At 51.4% G+C, this 17,642-nt stretch overlaps 1 protein-coding gene across 1 annotated transcript in view; it reads right to left on the minus strand.

The window, feature by feature from the left end:
* The window catches only part of NLRC5 (NLR family CARD domain containing 5), a 92,462-nt gene that overhangs the window by 17,887 nt on the left and 56,933 nt on the right, over window positions 1-17,642 (minus strand). Inside the window, exons 20-32 of the mRNA XM_057534998.1 lie at window positions 17,413-17,502; window positions 15,483-15,527; window positions 14,447-14,536; window positions 13,464-13,547; window positions 11,120-11,203; window positions 8,168-8,257; window positions 7,917-7,979; window positions 5,727-5,813; window positions 4,074-4,157; window positions 3,190-3,279; window positions 2,723-2,788; window positions 683-766; window positions 512-595 (exon numbers count right to left, since the gene is read on the minus strand). Coding sequence (XP_057390981.1) covers window positions 512-595; window positions 683-766; window positions 2,723-2,788; window positions 3,190-3,279; window positions 4,074-4,157; window positions 5,727-5,813; window positions 7,917-7,979; window positions 8,168-8,257; window positions 11,120-11,203; window positions 13,464-13,547; window positions 14,447-14,536; window positions 15,483-15,527; window positions 17,413-17,502 — 1,041 coding nt within the window. The remainder of the gene's footprint in view (window positions 1-511; window positions 596-682; window positions 767-2,722; window positions 2,789-3,189; window positions 3,280-4,073; window positions 4,158-5,726; window positions 5,814-7,916; window positions 7,980-8,167; window positions 8,258-11,119; window positions 11,204-13,463; window positions 13,548-14,446; window positions 14,537-15,482; window positions 15,528-17,412; window positions 17,503-17,642) is intronic.

A 17,642-nucleotide genomic window follows, 5' to 3' on the forward strand; every position in this document is an offset into this window, starting at 1 on the left:
TTTTTAAAGACTTGTGGTGAAATATTTTGGAGTGATAGTTTATGAGATCTATAACTTACTTTAAGACACTTCAGCTAAAAAGTAAAAATACGAGGCAAATATGGAAAAACACGAACAACTGTCAAGACTAGGTGATGAGAATATGAGTTTTCAAAATTGTTTTTCTACTTTTTGGAAACTTCTCTGTTTTTCTGTAAGTTTTAAAATGATCGCAGTGAACATACAAACATGATATTTGTTACATGTTATTTCTGACCTCAGCTCGGTGTCCTTTTCAGTTTCCTCTTTCTCTGACGTCCCCAAATATAGGCCCCACCTTGGGGAGGGAGGCTTCTCTGAGCCTGAGGGTGTTTCTGGGACTAATGGGCAGGGTGGGTCTACATCCAGGTGGCAGGGCTCTGGATGCAGGAAACGGCTAAGACCATGACCTCGGGGGAACCCATACTTCAGAGGCAACCTCTGCCCCCCATTCCCACCACGGCCTCCTCCCAGGGTCACGGGCAGGCGATACCTGAGAGTAAGCAGTCCTTCCGGGCACTTTAGCAGACCCAGGAGGATGGTTAGCTGCTCCAGGCCCACGAAGCACTGGGTCAGCCTGCAGACAGAGGTCAGTTACCAGAGAGGTTCTGGCAGGGACTCTCCACCCCTCAGCTGCCCCCGCGGGCTGGGCCTGGTCACTCACGTGAGCTCCGTCAGCCACAGGGCCTGGCTCAGGCCAGTGGCCAGTCTGGGCACGTGCTCTGGCTCGAAGCTGCACTCGCTCAGCCTGAGGGCAGAGGGCAAGGGACAGAGCTTGGGCGAGGCCTGTTGGGACTGCCATCCTGCTGCCAGGACCCATGGGAAAGCCTCCACTGAGGGCGAAGGCCTGGACCGAAGGCCTGAGAAAAGGCCAAAGACGCAACCCCTGCCCTTCTCTTCTCTTTGGAGAGACCACCTCCCAAGAAAGTGCGAGGAGTCAGTCATTTACTGAGCCCTGACTCTAAGGCAGGCCCTGTGCCAGCCTCTGGGTGCACCATGTGAGCACGTAGGAGTGCCTGCATTACGTGCAGTATCTCACCGAACCCCAAGAGCGTCACCTACAGACGGAGAAAGTGACCAACCCAAGGACACACAGCTGGTAAGAAGTAGGGACAGATTCGGGTTTCAATCCAAGTCAGCCTGACTCCACACCCCAAACCCATGACCGCTTCCCTCGTCTCCAGTACCACCCTAGTCCAGGCTCCCTCGGGGGCAGGAGGGACTGGGGTTCTTGCTGTGGCCCTGCCCTCCCGCTGCCCGGCCCCGTGTGGCCGGCAGACAGGCCTCGGAACACTGTCTCACAGACAGACGGGCTGAGAAGAGGGCCCAGCACAGCACCACGGGGCCGCTCCCTCTCATAGGACAGGGGCCACCAGAGGTGTCCAGGAGGGGCTGACATTTGAGCTGGGCCTTAAAGGATTAGGAGGATTTGATCTCAGAAAAGGATGTGACAGGGTGAGAGAGTGGCATGGACATATATACACTATCAAACGTAAAATAGATAGCTAGTGGGAAGCAGCCGCATAGCACAGGGAGATCAGCTCGGTGCTTTGTGACCACCTAGAGGGGTGGGATAGGGAGGGTGGGAGGGAGGGAGATGCAAGAGGGAACATATGTATATGTATAACTGATTCACTTTGTTATAAAGCAGAAACTAATACACCATTGTAAAGCAATTATACTCCAATAAAGATGTTTAAAAAAAAAAAAAAGAAAAGGTAGGGAAGAGAACGTCAGGCTGAGTACCCAGAAGCAGGGAAGCTTCATCAGGCAGTGCGTGTTTGGTGAACAAAGATCCCTTGTGGCTGAATTTGTGCGCACATGTGTTGTGTGTGTGTGTGGGGGTGGTATGTGGTGTGTATATACTTGGTGTGAGGGTGGTGTGTGTGTGGAGCGGGGTGGGGGGGAGTGAGGAAGAACACGGTGGGAGGTGACAGCCAGATCAGACTCTGAGGGAGAAGACCAGGCTAAGGAATTTGGACTTTATCCTGAGGGCCATTGGGAGCCACCGAAGGGCTTAGAGCAATGGAGTACCACAGTCAGATGTGTGTGTTCGGAAGATCCCTCCAGGTGCTGTGGGATGATTGGAGGAGGCCTAGCCAGAGGCAGTGGACCGATTCAGAGGCCACGACCAAAGGTGAAGTAAGACATGTAGAGGAACTAATCCAAGGCTGAGAGAGAGAGACAGAGCTCAAGGCTACCAGGGGGAATAATAACAGTAATAATAAACAACTGATATAACACTCAAATAAGCCAGGGCCTTTCCAAGCACTTTATATATATTAACTCATTTAATCCTCACAATAACCCTAAAGGGTAGGTTTCACTATCATTCCCATTTTACAGATGAGGAATTGAAACACAGAGAGGTTAAGTCACTTGTCCAAGGTCACACAGCTGGTAAGTGGTAGAACTAAGATTTATCCCAAGTGGCTCCAGAGTCTGATCTCTTAACTCAGAAGCCTCCAGACTTATAGTTAGGACATGGCTAAGGGGCACAAATACCACTCAAAGGCCCAGCCCAGGGGCTGGAGGTATGGGGAGATTGGGGGCAGACGTGGGGGAGAGGCAAACCCAGGCAGTAGCTTGAAGCAGGGTGTGTGAAGGAGAAGAGGACCCAGAGAGGAAGGAGGCATGGAGGCCACCGCAGGGTCAGCCTCCTCTCCCCCGTCCCCCCTTCCCGTCACCCCAGACCAGAAATTACCTCAGTGTCTTCCTAGCCTCCTCCTGTCGGGAGAAGTGAATCCAGAAGCTCTGCTTGGAGCCCAGGCTGCAGAGAGAGGGGTGTATGGAAGCCGAGGGCCCAGCTTCGCCGGCATCCTTGGGACCCAGGCACCAGGGGGTGCGGGAGGGAAGGGGGCTGGGTCTGCAGGGGCAAGGGTGGGTAGAAGCCACGAGAGGGACCCTTGCCGAACAGAGGAGAGACCCGTGCCGACCCGAGGAGACTCCCACATCCTTCTACAAGGACCCCAAACCTGGTGTTCCCTAACCCGTGGCCTCCCTAGGCCCTGTGGCACACGGGCCTCAGAGGATGGAAACTATGATCCCACGTTCAGTGAACCCTGAGACTCAGAGAGGGGCGGAGGTTGCCCAAGTCACACAGATGGAGGGCCACTGAGTGTGCGAGTCTTGCCTCCCCACCATCAGCAAGTGGCACCAACGTCGCCTTACTTCACTGAGGCCTCCCGGACACGTGGGCAGGAGGGGAGAGTCTCCACCAGGCACAGGACACTTTCCTGAGAGATACCGTTGTGACTTAGACTAGAAGAGAAAAGAGGTTCAGAATGGGGGGTGGGGGGAAGCACCTCAGTGGAGCCCTGCCCAGCCCCCCTCGTCTCTTCCCTTCCAGCTGTCATCTCCCAGAGGAGCGTCCGCAATGTCTGAGTGTCCGTTCTCCAGGTGGAGACACTGAGGTCCAGAGAGAGGCCAGAGGGGCGTTATCCCCACACGGGGCAGGTCAGGCACCAGACTATGAGTCTTTGAGAGCTGCCCCTGTGGTCTGAGACCGGGTGATGATGAGGCCAGGCTGGCAACGCCAGCCCCACAGGGGTCAGGGATGCCCAGAGCACAAAGCCCAGTTGCCTAGCAACGGGTTGTATCCTGGCTCTGGCCGCCAGTCTCCCAGGTCACTGGGGAGACTGAGTGAGTGAGGATGACTTCCTAGGGACCCTCCCTGCTGTGGTGACATCCCAAATCCGTGTCCCATAGCTTTGGTCAGAGGAGCTTCAGGGATGGGATGGACCAAAAGCCAGGACAACTGAGATCCTAAAGCTGGTTAGGGATGAACTGTTGCTTCCTACCCAGAGTCAACTTGGGTCACCAAGCTTTAGTCACAGCCTCTCCTGGGTGTCTGGTGGGAGCTCTGCCCATAGTGGGCAATGAGGGAAGGAAGAAAGGACCCAAGGTAGGCAGGGGTCAAGGTAAGAATCAGCCCTTTCCCCTCCCCAGCCCTTGTCCTCTGCAGTTCTCTAGGGATGCCTCAAAAGAAGCCCACTAATGGTCTTGGCCCTGGGGAGTCTTCCCCCTTGCTGTCCTTGAGGCTGCTCGTCACTTACTCAAGTGAACCGGAGATGGGCACCTGAGGGAGACATTCCAGGAGGCACCTGAGCCCGGCATCACCCAGCAGGTTTGCTGAGAGGCTGCAAGAGGTACGAGGAGGTTGTTGGTGCTCAGACGTGCCTTCTCTTCAGTTACCATCACTGCTACTCTACCCACCCAGCACCGCCATTATCCCCTCCACCACTGCGCACTACTTCTGTTCCAACAGCACCGCCATCGCCACCAGCACCATCCCGTCGCTGCTACTCGGCATCACCACCTCCATCACCACTAGAATTATCACCACCACCCCCCTCACCAGCACCACAGTTAACCAGGCCTCATCTTCCCCTTCAGTATCTGGTGACCACTCCCAGGACTCACGTGCCTCCAGCAGGCTTTCAGGGGTTAGAGAAAAACCAATTCGCTTTTACTAGGCACTTGGCCTGCATCCGTTGCGAGCCATAATTTTTGAACAAGAGTAAATTCAGGGAAAAGAAAGATATTTGGAGGATGCATTTACCCATCAGATTTCTTCTTTTAATTTGAGAATGCAATATCTGAAATTGCACTGGAAGACTTTCTTATTTCCCTTCATTGTAGCATTCTATGGTTTTAGCTACAGTTTCAGAAACAATATAATCAGCGTGCCCGGGAATATCTGATTTTTGTCCTGCATCTTTGAAGTCATTTTGCCCCTGATTATGACACTTTTAAGCCTTGTTTATTTTGTCTTTTCCTGAGAAATTTTAAAAATGAAAAACTAGTTTGTCTCAGGAAGCCACTTAATAAAGTCATCTTTAAAATAAGCAAAAGTTCCCTCTATGATGATAAAACAGAAAAACTTAAAGACATCTTGCTTATTCATCTTTCTTTAAAATACATGATTTTCATCAGCCACATTTCTCTCCTTGGCTACATCACAACAGGAACTTAAATTGTGGTTTTTCGGGTAGACAGCTCTCTTTACATCCTGCTTGTCCTAAGCTGGACTCCTAACAGTTTTGAGCAAAGACTGCATCGTACTAGTTGTGTGACTCAGGGCAGGTTCTTAAACTCTCTGTATCTCAGTTCTCTCATCTATAAAATGGGGACAATAGTACTTAGGGTTGTTGGAAGGATAAAAAGAATATGTAAAGCACTTAGGACAGTGGAGAAACTACTCAATAGGTATTAGCTTTTTTTCACCTACCCATGAGGGCTGCACTATTTGGGCACCCAAGACAGGCCACACAGATACCACTTCTCATCAATACGAGAGCCCACAAATCCCCACCCTCCAGGGCCCTCCGCAGGCTGAGGCATTTGTTGCTCTTAACCACCTGCCAGGCAAACCAACAGATCCCTTCGTTCAGGCCCCACCAGCCAGCAGAGTTCCAGTGCCCTGATCAACATGAGGCCAAGGGGCTCCTGTGGCCCTTTGTGAAGGGATCCCCAAATTAGATCAAGGGCATACCCTGAATTAGCTCCACCATGGTGGCAGTGGGGAATGGTAGGGATAAAATGGGGACAGAGAAACCATGTGGACGTGACTGCTTCCCGGCATCCCATGCCCTGTTAGCTGGTCCTGAGAGGTGCTGGGTGCACACACGCACGCATGCACACACACCCCTTCGGTGCCACCCAGGCACACGCTCCCGGGCTCCTCTCCCTCCTCCGGCCCGACTTACTCCAGCTGGCTGAGGTCTTCACACTTGCTCAGCAACCAGCAGAGCGGCTCCACGTGCTCCTGGCTGAGGCCGCAGCCTGTGAATCTGCTGCAGGAAGGGGTGCAAACCGGGGATGGGGCCACTCAGACCCTCTGCCCTGGCTAGTCCTGGGTGTGGCCTCTGAGTTTCAGCGGGGCATCACCCAAGCTTGGATTCTCTGGAAACATCCAGCATCCACCACTCCCACCTCCCTCCACAGCAGATCCCACCAACATTCTCCCTCTGGGGAGGTGGTTCTCAAAGTGTGGTCCCCGACCAGCCCCACCAGCATCCCTTGGGAACTTGGTGAGAGGCATATTCTGGGAACGCAACCCAAACACGCTGAATTAAAACCTCTAGGAACAAGGCTCTCCAGACTGATTCTGATTCAAGGTGAACTACAGCTCTTGGGGGTCACCTTAATGGACAGACATGAGGGTGGAGGGGAGGAGACTAAGGGTGATGTCTGCTCCTGCAGAGGGTTATTGATGCTGGAATCAAAAGTAATAGTGTCTTTGAGAGGCCTACACCGAGACTACACAATAAGGTAAATGAACAGCTTATAGCCAGCCAGCAACTTAAAAAAAAAGAAATCTTAAAATGAGAAAGTACCTAAAACCAGTATCTCAAATTTTTATCACTGTTACTCTCCTTCATGATTTTTTCCATAGTCCTAAATTCCCTATTACACTACTGTTTACTTCCTATTTTTAAATCAGCTCATTCTTTTTATTTAATGCATTTATTGGAAAAGGAAACCCTGTATCACTCACTCCAATGGAAAACTGGCATTGCATAAGCATAAGGATACAGGAAATGAGAGCAAAATATCATCATTAAATTCAAGCCAGACATTGGCACCTGCTGAGAGCTCTCTCTTTATTTAAAAGGGAGCTTAGCAAACGTTAAGAGGTGTTATAGACACGCTAACAACCAACTGAGGCTTCTTCTTGGCCTTAATCAGAGAATTGAAAAGGGAGGAATTCAATGAAGCTGAAGTACTCTACTGTCGGCCCAACCTCCTAAATATCATCCCATCCCGGTCTTTTCCTACATTTTGGAAATCACAGACTTGGAAACTATGAAGGTATTCTAGAAGTCACGATAGTGTTGGGTTAAGACAGGAATTGGAAAGTCTACAGCCCAAGACCGCCTGCTTTATAAGACCTGCACACTAAGAATAGTCTTTCTATTTTCAAACAGTTAAGAAAAAAATCAAAAGGAGAGTAACATTTCATGACACATAAACATTACATGAAATTCAAGTCTCAGTGTCCATAACTCCAGTTTTACTGGCACACAAACACACGCCTTCATTTACATATTGTCTGTGTTGCTTTCAGGCTAAAACGGCAGGGTTGAATAGCTGTGATAGAGACCCTGTGGCCTGGGAAACCCCAAATATTTACAATCTAACCCTTTACAGAAAAAGTTTGCCTGCCCCTGCGCCAGGAGTGCTATAAGACTCCCTGGATTCAAGTCCCAGCTGTACCCCTTCCTGCTGCATGACCACAGCTGTCAGGCTTATAGGACGTAATCTGCATGAGGCTCTTAGAATGGTGCCCTACAGATGCTCAGCAAACATCAGCTCTTTATTTATTGTTATTTCGCAGCTGAGGAGGCTGAGATGCAGAGAGAAGGGTCTGGTCCAAGGTCACTCGGTGAGCCAGTGGCATCAAATAGCTACGAGAAATGTCATCTCTGTACTTAGAGGTTATTCTCTGGCCCCATTATCCTGTGCAATGCTGGCTCCCCTCTCACCAAGGCAACCACAGAGCACTGGTCCAAGAGTCAGCGGTGTGGCGCAGGGGGACACTCATATCTGTGAGTGCCTCTCGTGCTTTACACATTGCCTCAATTCCTCTTTGCCAGCGGCCTGCAATATAGCGTCTCCCTTCTCCAGCTGCGGAAGCTGCGGATCGGAGAGGTTAAGGAACTTGCCCAAGGTGCCAGGCCCTTGTGGGGTGGGGATTTAAAGCTTGGGGGGCAGGTTGTGGAGTCCTTTTCCTCAGACCAGGCCCCTGAGCTCTAATCCAATCTGCTGTGGACTCCTTGTTTGCCCGTGACGGAGCCAGACCCTCTCAGTCTGTCCTCTGCTCTGGACATGCAGGAGGCAAGTCTGCTCGTCCTCAATCCCCACTGGCTGCTCGGGCACGGTTCCGGGGGACTTACCCACAGCACCCGCCTTCCTGCTCCTCACTAGACCTGAAGTGCAGGGTCGCGTGATGCAGGGACCTGGAGCAGACAGCACCTGCGTCAGCCACCCTTGACCACAGCCTCAACATGCCCCCCGGGGGCAGGCCCCCTTCCTCCAGCAGCTGAGTCTCTGACTTGGGTCCCACTATCTCCATCCTAGCCCCTCACATCCAGCAGACTCCAGGCACCACCCTCCTAGGTTCCGGTTGTCCCAGGGCAATGCTCACCTGAGATCCACCTTCTGAACCCGCGGGCACAGGCTGAAGATGTCAGCCAGCAGGAGGGGGCTCCTCGGGGACAGTTCCATCTGGGTCAGCCTGAGAAGGAAAGGGGCGGGGCCCTATGTGAGCAAGTTGGAACCAAGCAAGATCAGTGGGCAAGAAACCTGGACAGGCTGGAGGCGAATGAAAAGGATGGGGGGCTGGTGGGTCAGCCAGGCATTAAGGAAGGAGACAGGAACTCAGGAGGGAAAAATAGGAGCTTGAGGTCAAGTGGACTGAGGTTTGAGTCCTAGTTCTGCTTACTGGCTGTGTGTCCTTGGATAAGTGACTTAACCTCTCTGAACCTCAGTTTCCTTACCTGAAAAACAGAACTACTTACACACCTTCCTCTAGGGTGTCATGAGGACTGAATCATATCAAGCTTGTGCACTGCCTAGCATGATACCCACGCCTGTTGTTATTATTATATTGTTTTTATCCCAAGCACTCATAAGTGAGTCCTTGCTGACAAGGAGCGGGAAGCTTTAGGTCCTTAGAGTTTCTCAAGCTCAGCATTACAGAGATAATTCTTTGGATTTGGGGGCTGTCCTGTAGGAAGTTTAACAGCATCCCAGACCTCTACTCACTAGATGCCAGCGGTAGCATGACCTCCCACCCCCTCTGCCATCATGACAACAAAAATGTCTCCATTGCCAAATGTCTCCTGAAGGGCAAAATCACCCCCCAGCTGTGAACCACTGCCTTCGAGAAAGTGAGATGCTTCCATCTTGCCCTTGGAGGCAGCCTTGGTGTCTCCATTTCCCTCGCTCCATAAACCCTCCATCAGCTTGTCTTGTTAGTTACACCCCCAAGATCCACCCTGAATCTACCTACTTCCCTCTCTCCTCACCAATTCCCAGCCCCCATCATCTCTCACCCTGGCTGTACAGCCCCCTCCCTGCTCTTACTTCCACGCTTGTCCTGGGTCCCTTCTCTACCCAGCAGCCAGACTAAGCTTTTGAAAACACAAATCTTTCCTCTGCCTTGGGCAAAATCCCAAACTCCTCCCCACAGCTACCAGGCCCTGTGTGACCCGGCCCAGGTTCATTTCTCTACCTTCTCTCCTACAACTCCGCCGGACACTGTGCTCTGGCCACACTGGCCTTCTGCCTGTTCCTTGAGCCCATTGGGTTCAGTCCTGCTTCAGGGCCTCATGCATGCTGTTCCATCTCCTTGGAATGCTGTTCCCTGCTTTTCAAAAGGCTGGCTCCCTCTCTTCCTTCAGGTAGCACCCCAGCGTCCCTCCTCGGAGGCGTTCCCTGACCACCCCCGCCATTGTCTAAATCACCTCCACAATCACTCTTTACCACATTCTCTAGAAAAATACTTTATCACTCTCTGAATTCATCTTATTTGCTTTCACTTTGCTTGTTGACCAGCTCCCTCTACTACAAGGTAAGCTCCAAGAAGATAAGGACCTCGTCTATTTTTTTTTTCCTCTCTCAGCTGTGTCTCCAGCACCCCAAGCAGTGCCTGGTCCACAGCAGTGCACAAACAGTATGGACTGAATAATACTGGGTTGGCCAAAAAGTTTGTTTGGGTTTTTCAGTAAGATACTACAGAAAAACCCGAATGAATTTTTTGGCCAACCCAATACAAAGCTTAAGCACTGGTGAGGATCAGGCTGGCTACCTCATTCCAAAGACAGATGAGGAGTTGGGGGCTGATGCTGTGTGACTTGGGCATAGAGAAGTCCCTCTCTGGTCTGAGGTTTCCTATCTATTCATGTTAGCCCACAGCTTCTGTGTCCAAAGGAACCCTTCCTGACCCATCCTTTCCTGTCGGGCTGGGACCACAGTGGGTGCTGTAGTTTGACATGAGCTCTGCCACACTTGCCCACCTCTGGGAAGTCACACATCTCCTCCCTCCCCTCCCAAAAGGACTCAGGGATAAGTGAGATCCTGGATGTGATGTCAGCTGTCTCAGGTGTCCCAGAGATCCTTAGCAGGAGTACTTATACTGATGTTTTTAATGGTGTGATTTAATTTTCTGTTGTATTTTTCCATATCAGCTGTAGCTGCTCTTGCCCCCTGTTGGAAAAATATTTAAAGTAAATCCTTTTTAAATTCTAACCAGTCTGAGCTGAAATTAGAAAATAGAGTTTTAAATACTTTGGGGGATGCTGCTTAAATTCCCCTTTTACAGAATTAGATGGTGACCTTTAAAAACTGGTGTGTGGGGACTTCCCTGGTGGCGCAGTGGCTAAGAATCTGCCTGCCAATGCAGGGGACACGGGTTCGAGCCCTGGTCTGGGAAGGTCCCACATGCTGCGGAGCAACTAATCCCGTGTTCCACAACTACTGAGCCTGCGCTCTAGAGCCTGCGAGCCACGACTACTGAAGCCCGCGCGCCTAGAGCCCATGCTCCGCAACAAGGGAAGCCACTGCAATGAGAAGCCCGTGCACCCCAATGAAGAGCAGTCCCCGCTCGCCGCAACTAGAGAAAGCCCAGCAGCGAAGACCCAATGCAGCCAAAAATAAATTTAAAAAAATAAAATACATAAATTGAAAAAAAAACTGGTGTGTGATATATACATGACCTACAACTATAAAGTCACTTTATAGGAGTAGGTGACCTTTCTGTGGGTGGAGAGAAGTATGATGGCCCATTTGTCACAGGCCTTCGATTCTTCAAGGTGCTTTTAGAGCAACTATCTTGTTTGAATCCCAACCCTGGGGGAAGGGTTGAAGAATATTAGTCCCATTTGTCAGATGAGGCAACTGAGGCTTAGAGGGGTCAAATAACTCCCCCCTGAGGTTGATAAGGTATTAGGGAAGAGTTGGAAGCAGACTTGAGCTCCCAGTTGTGCCAGGTAAAATGATGAAACAGCCCAAGAGAACCGGGGAGGGGGCAGAAGGGGATGGCTTTGCAATGCAAGAGCCTCAGCCCTGCACAGTGAAACGGGGAAACCAGTCTTACTGCAGCAGGCTTAGCTCAGGGAGCCGGGGTAGGTGGTGCAGCAGGGTCTCCAGGCTCTGGTCACTCAGGACATTGCAGGACAATCTGTGAAACAAAGCATCTGAATGAGGTGGGGAAATCTTGGGAAAAGCTAGATGGGTCCTAAGCCAGGATTGCCCAAAACAGCCCCTCTGAACACTGGGATCCTTGAGTTATCATTGAGGCTGGAGGAAAAGGAAGGTCATATATGCTTGGAAAATGCTGGGTTAAGCCCCATTAGTTTTCTTTGCTGCAGGACTTCTCAGAGCCTTTAATCTGCCCTTGTGCATTGTGAATTTCTAAGGGGCTATAGTAGACACTTTTCCCCCAAAAGGCATGGACTAGTACGATTATCATTTTGAGGGCCATGAAGACTGGTACCCTGCAGAACACATCTGTTAAGAAGAGAATGCCGCCTTAACCCAAAGTAGTGAGCATAATGGTGGCAATTCAGGCACGTAACAGGTCAGCAAAGGAGAGATGCAGGGTAGCTCGGGTCCCTGACCCGAGAATTCTTCAGAAGCCAGTCCACTTAGGAGAAACTCCTGATACCCATCCTTTGGTCTCTGCTCTGGCTGGAGGACTGGGTCAACCAGAGTTTCTAAGCACCTTGGGGTTTATAAACAGCCCTCCTTGGACGTCTGGAGCCACTTCCTGACCCCCAGAGGCGTTTGGACTGTATTTTCCTTCTGCCTTCTCCCCTTTTGCTGCCCCTTCTCTCTGTCCCTGTTTCTTTGTCCCCTTTAGGCTGCCCTTTCCTCTCACTGGGGCTGCCAGGAGCCTGGCCCATCTCCATCGCATTACTGTCTGGCTGAAGGGGGACCCAGCTTCACCTTGGGGGGGAACAGTAGAAGGGGCCACCTGTGGTTCTGGAACTGGAAGCGAGGAGCCTCTGCCAGGGCCCAGGATGTAGGCTCAGCTCTACCTGCTCTGTCCCAGGACTGGGCCTGGGGCTCTGAGCACAGGCAGAGCAGAGGCGTTCACTGAGGGGTGGTCTGACCACAAACACCGGTGGCTTTCCACTGGACCCCAAATACACACAGTGCTACGGCCTCTGCTTGGGGTCAATATGGGGTTTACACACTGTTTGTTTTTGGTTTTTTTTTAAGCAACAGAACCTTTACCTTTATTTTGGCATTTGGAATGCCAAAATGTACACATCACGTACCATGGTGATGAGGGATACTAACAACCAGGGGCAAGTGTGGGGGGAACTCTCTGCACTAGTTTTGCAACTTTTCTGTAAAGCAAGCCTTAAACTATTCTAAAATAAATGGTTTATTTGAAAATTCATTGGTTCCACACATCCTGATATTCCAGGAAAGCCACAATGTTCTGTTATGAGACAAAAGTTCACTGCAAATCTTGTTAAGATCTTGTATCTGTTAACATCAAAACCCCTTTCCTCCTATCCATAAGTGTTTGAACATGGAGAGAGGTATGGAAGGACACACCCCAGGTGTCAACATGGATAATGAGCTTGTTGCAAGGGCCAGAGGGCATTTGAGACCAGAGCCAGAAAGCAAGAAAAAAAAAAAAACCTGTAGCAAAATGGAAAAACACATATGGGGCGATGTAAAGTGAAACTACAGAACGCAGCTGGCCTGTGATTTCGAACAGGAAAAAACTTGTATATGCAAATGGAGAAGGTCACCAGGACAAATGACAACACTGAGTTGATGAGGGATGGGGTTATTTAGATGAGGGAGGTTTGCCTTGGGTTTCTTTATTTTAAGGTAATTATTGTAATAAAATTACAACAATGATGAGGGAAGGAAAGTCTGACGGACCACTTTGCAGATGACAAAGCTGAGGCCTGAGGGGTTAAAGCCATTTGCCCAAAGTAACCCAGCTTGTTGGTGGCTGAGCCAGGACTCCTGATTCTAAGCCCAGTCTCTGGTCACAGACCCAGGTGTTCTGGGGTGAGCTGGTAAGCCGGGCTGGGGGATGCCCTGAGGAGGAGCCTTCAGAATGACAGGCTCCAGCCACAGAGGCAGGCCCAGCTGGATGCCAGGGTGGGGCTCCAGAGGTGGAGGGGGGGGCAGACTGGGGCTCCCAGGTGCCCTCAGTTGAGCCGATAGGGAGATGAAGCCCCGGGCCCGGCACGGCCTCTCTCAGTGGGAGGGACGAGGTGCCTGAAGCTGGGGCCATTGGGAGGCAAGGAGCCTTCCACCAATGGGTTAGGGAAATCCCATGGGGTAGGGCTACGGGGTCTGGCAGGAAGGGACCAGGAGGGACCCACCTGGTCTCTAACCAGGACACCCCACCCCAGGTCACCGGGCAGGTGCCCACGTTGTGCCCCTGGGGCTGTGTCTTCCGTACTTACTTGACTTCCAGAGGCCCCGGGCACTTCTCCAGAGTCTCACAGAGGCGGGAGAGGCTCATGGGCTCCAGCTGACATTCCCTGAGGCTGAAAAGGGGCAGCGGGCAGGGCGAGGGGGTCAGGGAGGGCTCAGGGTCCGTGTCCAGCCCCAAGGGCTCTCCGCTTCTCCCAACAACTCCCCTCCCCAACCTGCAGGCCGCCAGCCCCTGCAGTGCCAACAGGGCACACTCTCCACCCCTCACAGCCCCCAGTCCCCCGGCTCCGACAGAAACAGTCAAGGCCCCCTGAGCGCCCAGCTGCCCTCGTCCAGTCCCAAGTCCTCCCCACTGCCCCTGCCTACATCCAGGCCATCGTTGTCACTCGCCTGGGCCACTTGAACGCCCCCTGGGCTCCCCCTCTTGCCTCCCTGCAATCCTCCACCCTGCCAGCGTCTTATCGTTAACAAATACAAACCTGGCCAGCCTCTCCTGTGCTGGAAACCCTCTGTGGCTCCCCGTTATCCTTAGGCTGAAAGCAAAACGCCTTTCCCATGTCTTCACTCGCCTCCACTCTCCCCGTATAATAAGCTCTAGCCACACAGAAATGCTTCCCCAGAGCCAAGCCTTCACTCCCCTGGGCCTCTGCACGAGCTGTCCCGCCTGCCTGGGATCCCGCCCACGCCGTCCCCAGAGAACGCTGTTCAGGCCCCAGCTAACGTGTCTCTCTTCTTAGGTGAGGAAATCAAGCCCCAGAGAGGGGAGGAGCCCAGCCAGGGTCTTGCAGCCCCTCATGGCAGAGCTGGGAAGTCTTCGGAGAAAACAATGCAGAATCTTCTCTACAGGGAACGCTGGAGCCAGCAGCCCCGTCACCAGCCCTCACACTTGCCCATCTTTCTTCCCTCTTCTCTCAAACTCTCTTTCCCCTCTCTCCCAACCCCCAGGCTCTCCACTCCCTCACCCTTTACCCCATTGTGGTTACCCCTAAACGAGAAGTGGGTAAGATGGTACCAGAAGCTCCTGGAGATGCGGCGCTGACCGAACCCCAAGAACTGGGCTCCAGCTTGGAACTCTGGCAAAGATCCAGCAGCCAACAGATCCCTAGGAGTGGGGAAATCATTTTGAAAGGAAAGTTCAAAGCATCCACATTGGAAGACTAGACTCATTAGTCGGGGCTGGAAGGGGCCCTCGGGACAGTCAAGCCCCTCCCTGTACGGATGGGGCAACTGAGGCCCAGGGAAGGGAAGCCAGAGTGAGGACGCCAGCAGCTTATACCTGTCCGGGTGGGCAGCACCTGAGCAGGTCGAGGGGAGCTAGGACAGAGCCCTCCTCTTTCTGACCACTGCTGTAGGTATCATCCACCTCTCTGTGCCTCAATTCTTCTGGCTTCAAGAACCCAGAGAGTTCCCAGAAATGGAGACCCTAGCTCGGCAAGCAATACCACCCCGGCTTCAGGCAGCCCACCTGCTACGGCAGTGTTTTTCTCTAACACATTAGCTGGAAATGCACTCTGCCCAGCTGGCCCCGCTTTAGGAGCCCTGTGCTTTTGCCCATGTGAGACCAGGGTGCCGGGCTCCACTAGGGGGCAGCCGGGAACACCTGTGGAGAAATAACTTGTTTACTGCAAAGATGTGGAAACTTTTTCAGAGCACCAACGGTTCTTGGCTTCTCTAATGTGATACTCAGAGTGTGAAAGGGCAGGGATTCGTATTAAGTCAGGACGCTGCAAAGTGCTGCAAAGGTCCTCAGTGGCAGAAACACAGCGGCTCCCCTCTACCCTCCCACACATCCGCTCTCCTAACACCTGCTCTGCTGCAGCATCTCCCGTCAGCCCCTCCCTCCCATGTGCACTCCTTCTTAGAAAAGATTGAAAGCAGCTGATTACTGCATATTTATATGGGGGAGGGGGTTACAGAAGTGATTAATTCCAGCCTGCCAGACCTGGGCTAACAGTCAGCATGGGCCTGCGGGTTGGGGGCACCTATAGGAAATGGGGACCAGAGAGAGAGAGGGGAGGCCCCCCAACCTCAGAGCTTTCCCTCCTTACCTGTCTCTTCCATCACCTCTCAGGATGACGCGTTGGCTCTCAGAGCTGCAGGCAGAGAGGAGGCGGCAGCCTGAGAAAGGGCCAAGGGCCCCCTTCCGAGGCAGCGGCAAGAGACCAGACAGGCTGGGTCAAGGAAGACCTGGATGGTGGCCTGTTTTCTCAGCAAATAGGACAGTAAATATACATACAAAGCACACCACCGATATGATTTCCTTTGATTCTCACAATAAAATTGTGAGGTAAGGAAGTGTTTTGTTTTTTAACATCCTTATTGGAGTATAATTGCTTTACAATGGTGTGTTAGTTCCCGCTGTATAACAAAGTGAGTCAGCTGTATGTATACATGCATCCCCATATCTCCTCCCTCTTGTGTCTCCCTCCCGCCCTTCCTCTCCCACCCCTCTAGGTGGTCACAAAGCACCGAGCTGATCTCCCTGTGCTATGCGGCTGCTTCCCACTAGCTATCGATTTTACATTTGGTAGTGTGTATATGTCCATGCCACTCTCTCACTTCGTCCCAGCTTACCCTTCCCCGTCCCCGTGTCCTCAAGTCCATTCTCTACGTCTGCGTCTTTATTCCTGTCCTGCCCCTAGGTTCTTCAGAACTTTTTTTTTTTTAAGATTCCATATATATGTGTTAGCATATGGTATTTGTTTTTCTCTTTCTGACTTACTTCACTCTGTATGACAGACTCTAGGTCCATCCACCTCACTACAAATAACTCAATTTCATTTCTTTTTATGGCTGAGTACTATTCCATTGTATATATGTGCCACATCTTCTTTATCCATTCAGCTGTCGATGGACACTTAGGTTGCTTCCATGTCCTGGCTATTGTAAATAGAGCTGCAATGAACAATGTGGTACAGGACTCTTTTTGAATTATGGTTTTCTCAGGGTATATGCCCAGTAGTGGGATTGCTGGGTCATATGGTAGTTCTATTTTTAGTTTTTTAAGGAACTTCCATACTGTTCTCCATAGTGGCTGTATCAATTTACATTCCCACCAACAGTGCAAGAGGGTTCCCTTTTCTCCACACCCTCTCCAGCACTTATTGTTCGTAGATTTTTTGATGATGGCCATTCTGACCAGTGTGAGGTGATACCTCATTGTAGTTTTGATTTGCATTTATCTAATAATTAGTGATGTTGAGCATTCTTTCATACGTTTGTTGGCAATCTGTATATCTTCTTTGGAGAAATGTCTATTTAGGTCTTCTGCCCATTTTTGGATTGGGTTGTTCGTTTTTTTGATATTGAGCTGCATGAGCTGCTTGTAAATTTTGGAGGTTAATCCTTTGTCAGTTGCTTCGTTTGCAAATATTTTCTCCCATTCTGAGGGTTGTCTTTTCGTCTTGTTTATGGTTTTAAGGAAGTGTTCTTACCCCTGCTTCACAGATGAGGAAACTGAGGTATCAAGAGATGCAGTGACCTGCTCAAAGCGGCACAGCAGGTAAGTGGTAAGCCTATATTTGAACCTGGTCTGTCTGCTACCGTAACACCCATTCTTGGAAGGGGGAGGGGAGGAATAGATGGACTTCACCTGAAACCATGGATGATCTGCTTTGCCTTCCCCGGGGCCGCTTGGCTAGGTGCCTTCCCTTCTACACTCTCATCAGCTCCAGAGACCCCACAATTCAGGCGGGTCCCTGAGAACTCAAGCTCCCACCAGGGAGCTCCCAGTTTCCTTAAAAGTCTCCCAGAACAATCCAGAGAGTAAGTACGGGAGAGTCGATGGATTGTGCCCCGTGGTGAATTTGGAGAAATTTGAGTGTCCCTGGAGCTATATTTCACTCATTCGTCTATTCATTCATTTCACAGACACGCATTGCATGTTCACTGGACCTGGTATCATACCAGGGCTCTGAGGATGCTATATCGTGAATGGGACAGATGAGGGACAGAGTGGGGTCCCAGGGACACTCTCACCTGAAGTCCAAGTGCAAAAGCCACGGCAGAGTAGAGAAGCACTGGGTCAAACTGAATACAGCATCCAGGGACAAACCGTTCTCACTGAGGCTGGAGAATCAGAGGGACGATGCTGACAGAGGTCACTCAGGACTCAAAAACACCCTCTTTGTGGTCAGAGCACAGGGCAGGGGAGGGCTGTCCCTCCCTGTTCCAGATGATGGAACACACTGAACCCCGGATGGTCAGAG

Source organism: Balaenoptera acutorostrata, chromosome 19 (genome assembly GCF_949987535.1).
Source record: "Balaenoptera acutorostrata chromosome 19, mBalAcu1.1, whole genome shotgun sequence".
NCBI lineage: Eukaryota > Metazoa > Chordata > Mammalia > Artiodactyla > Balaenopteridae > Balaenoptera > Balaenoptera acutorostrata.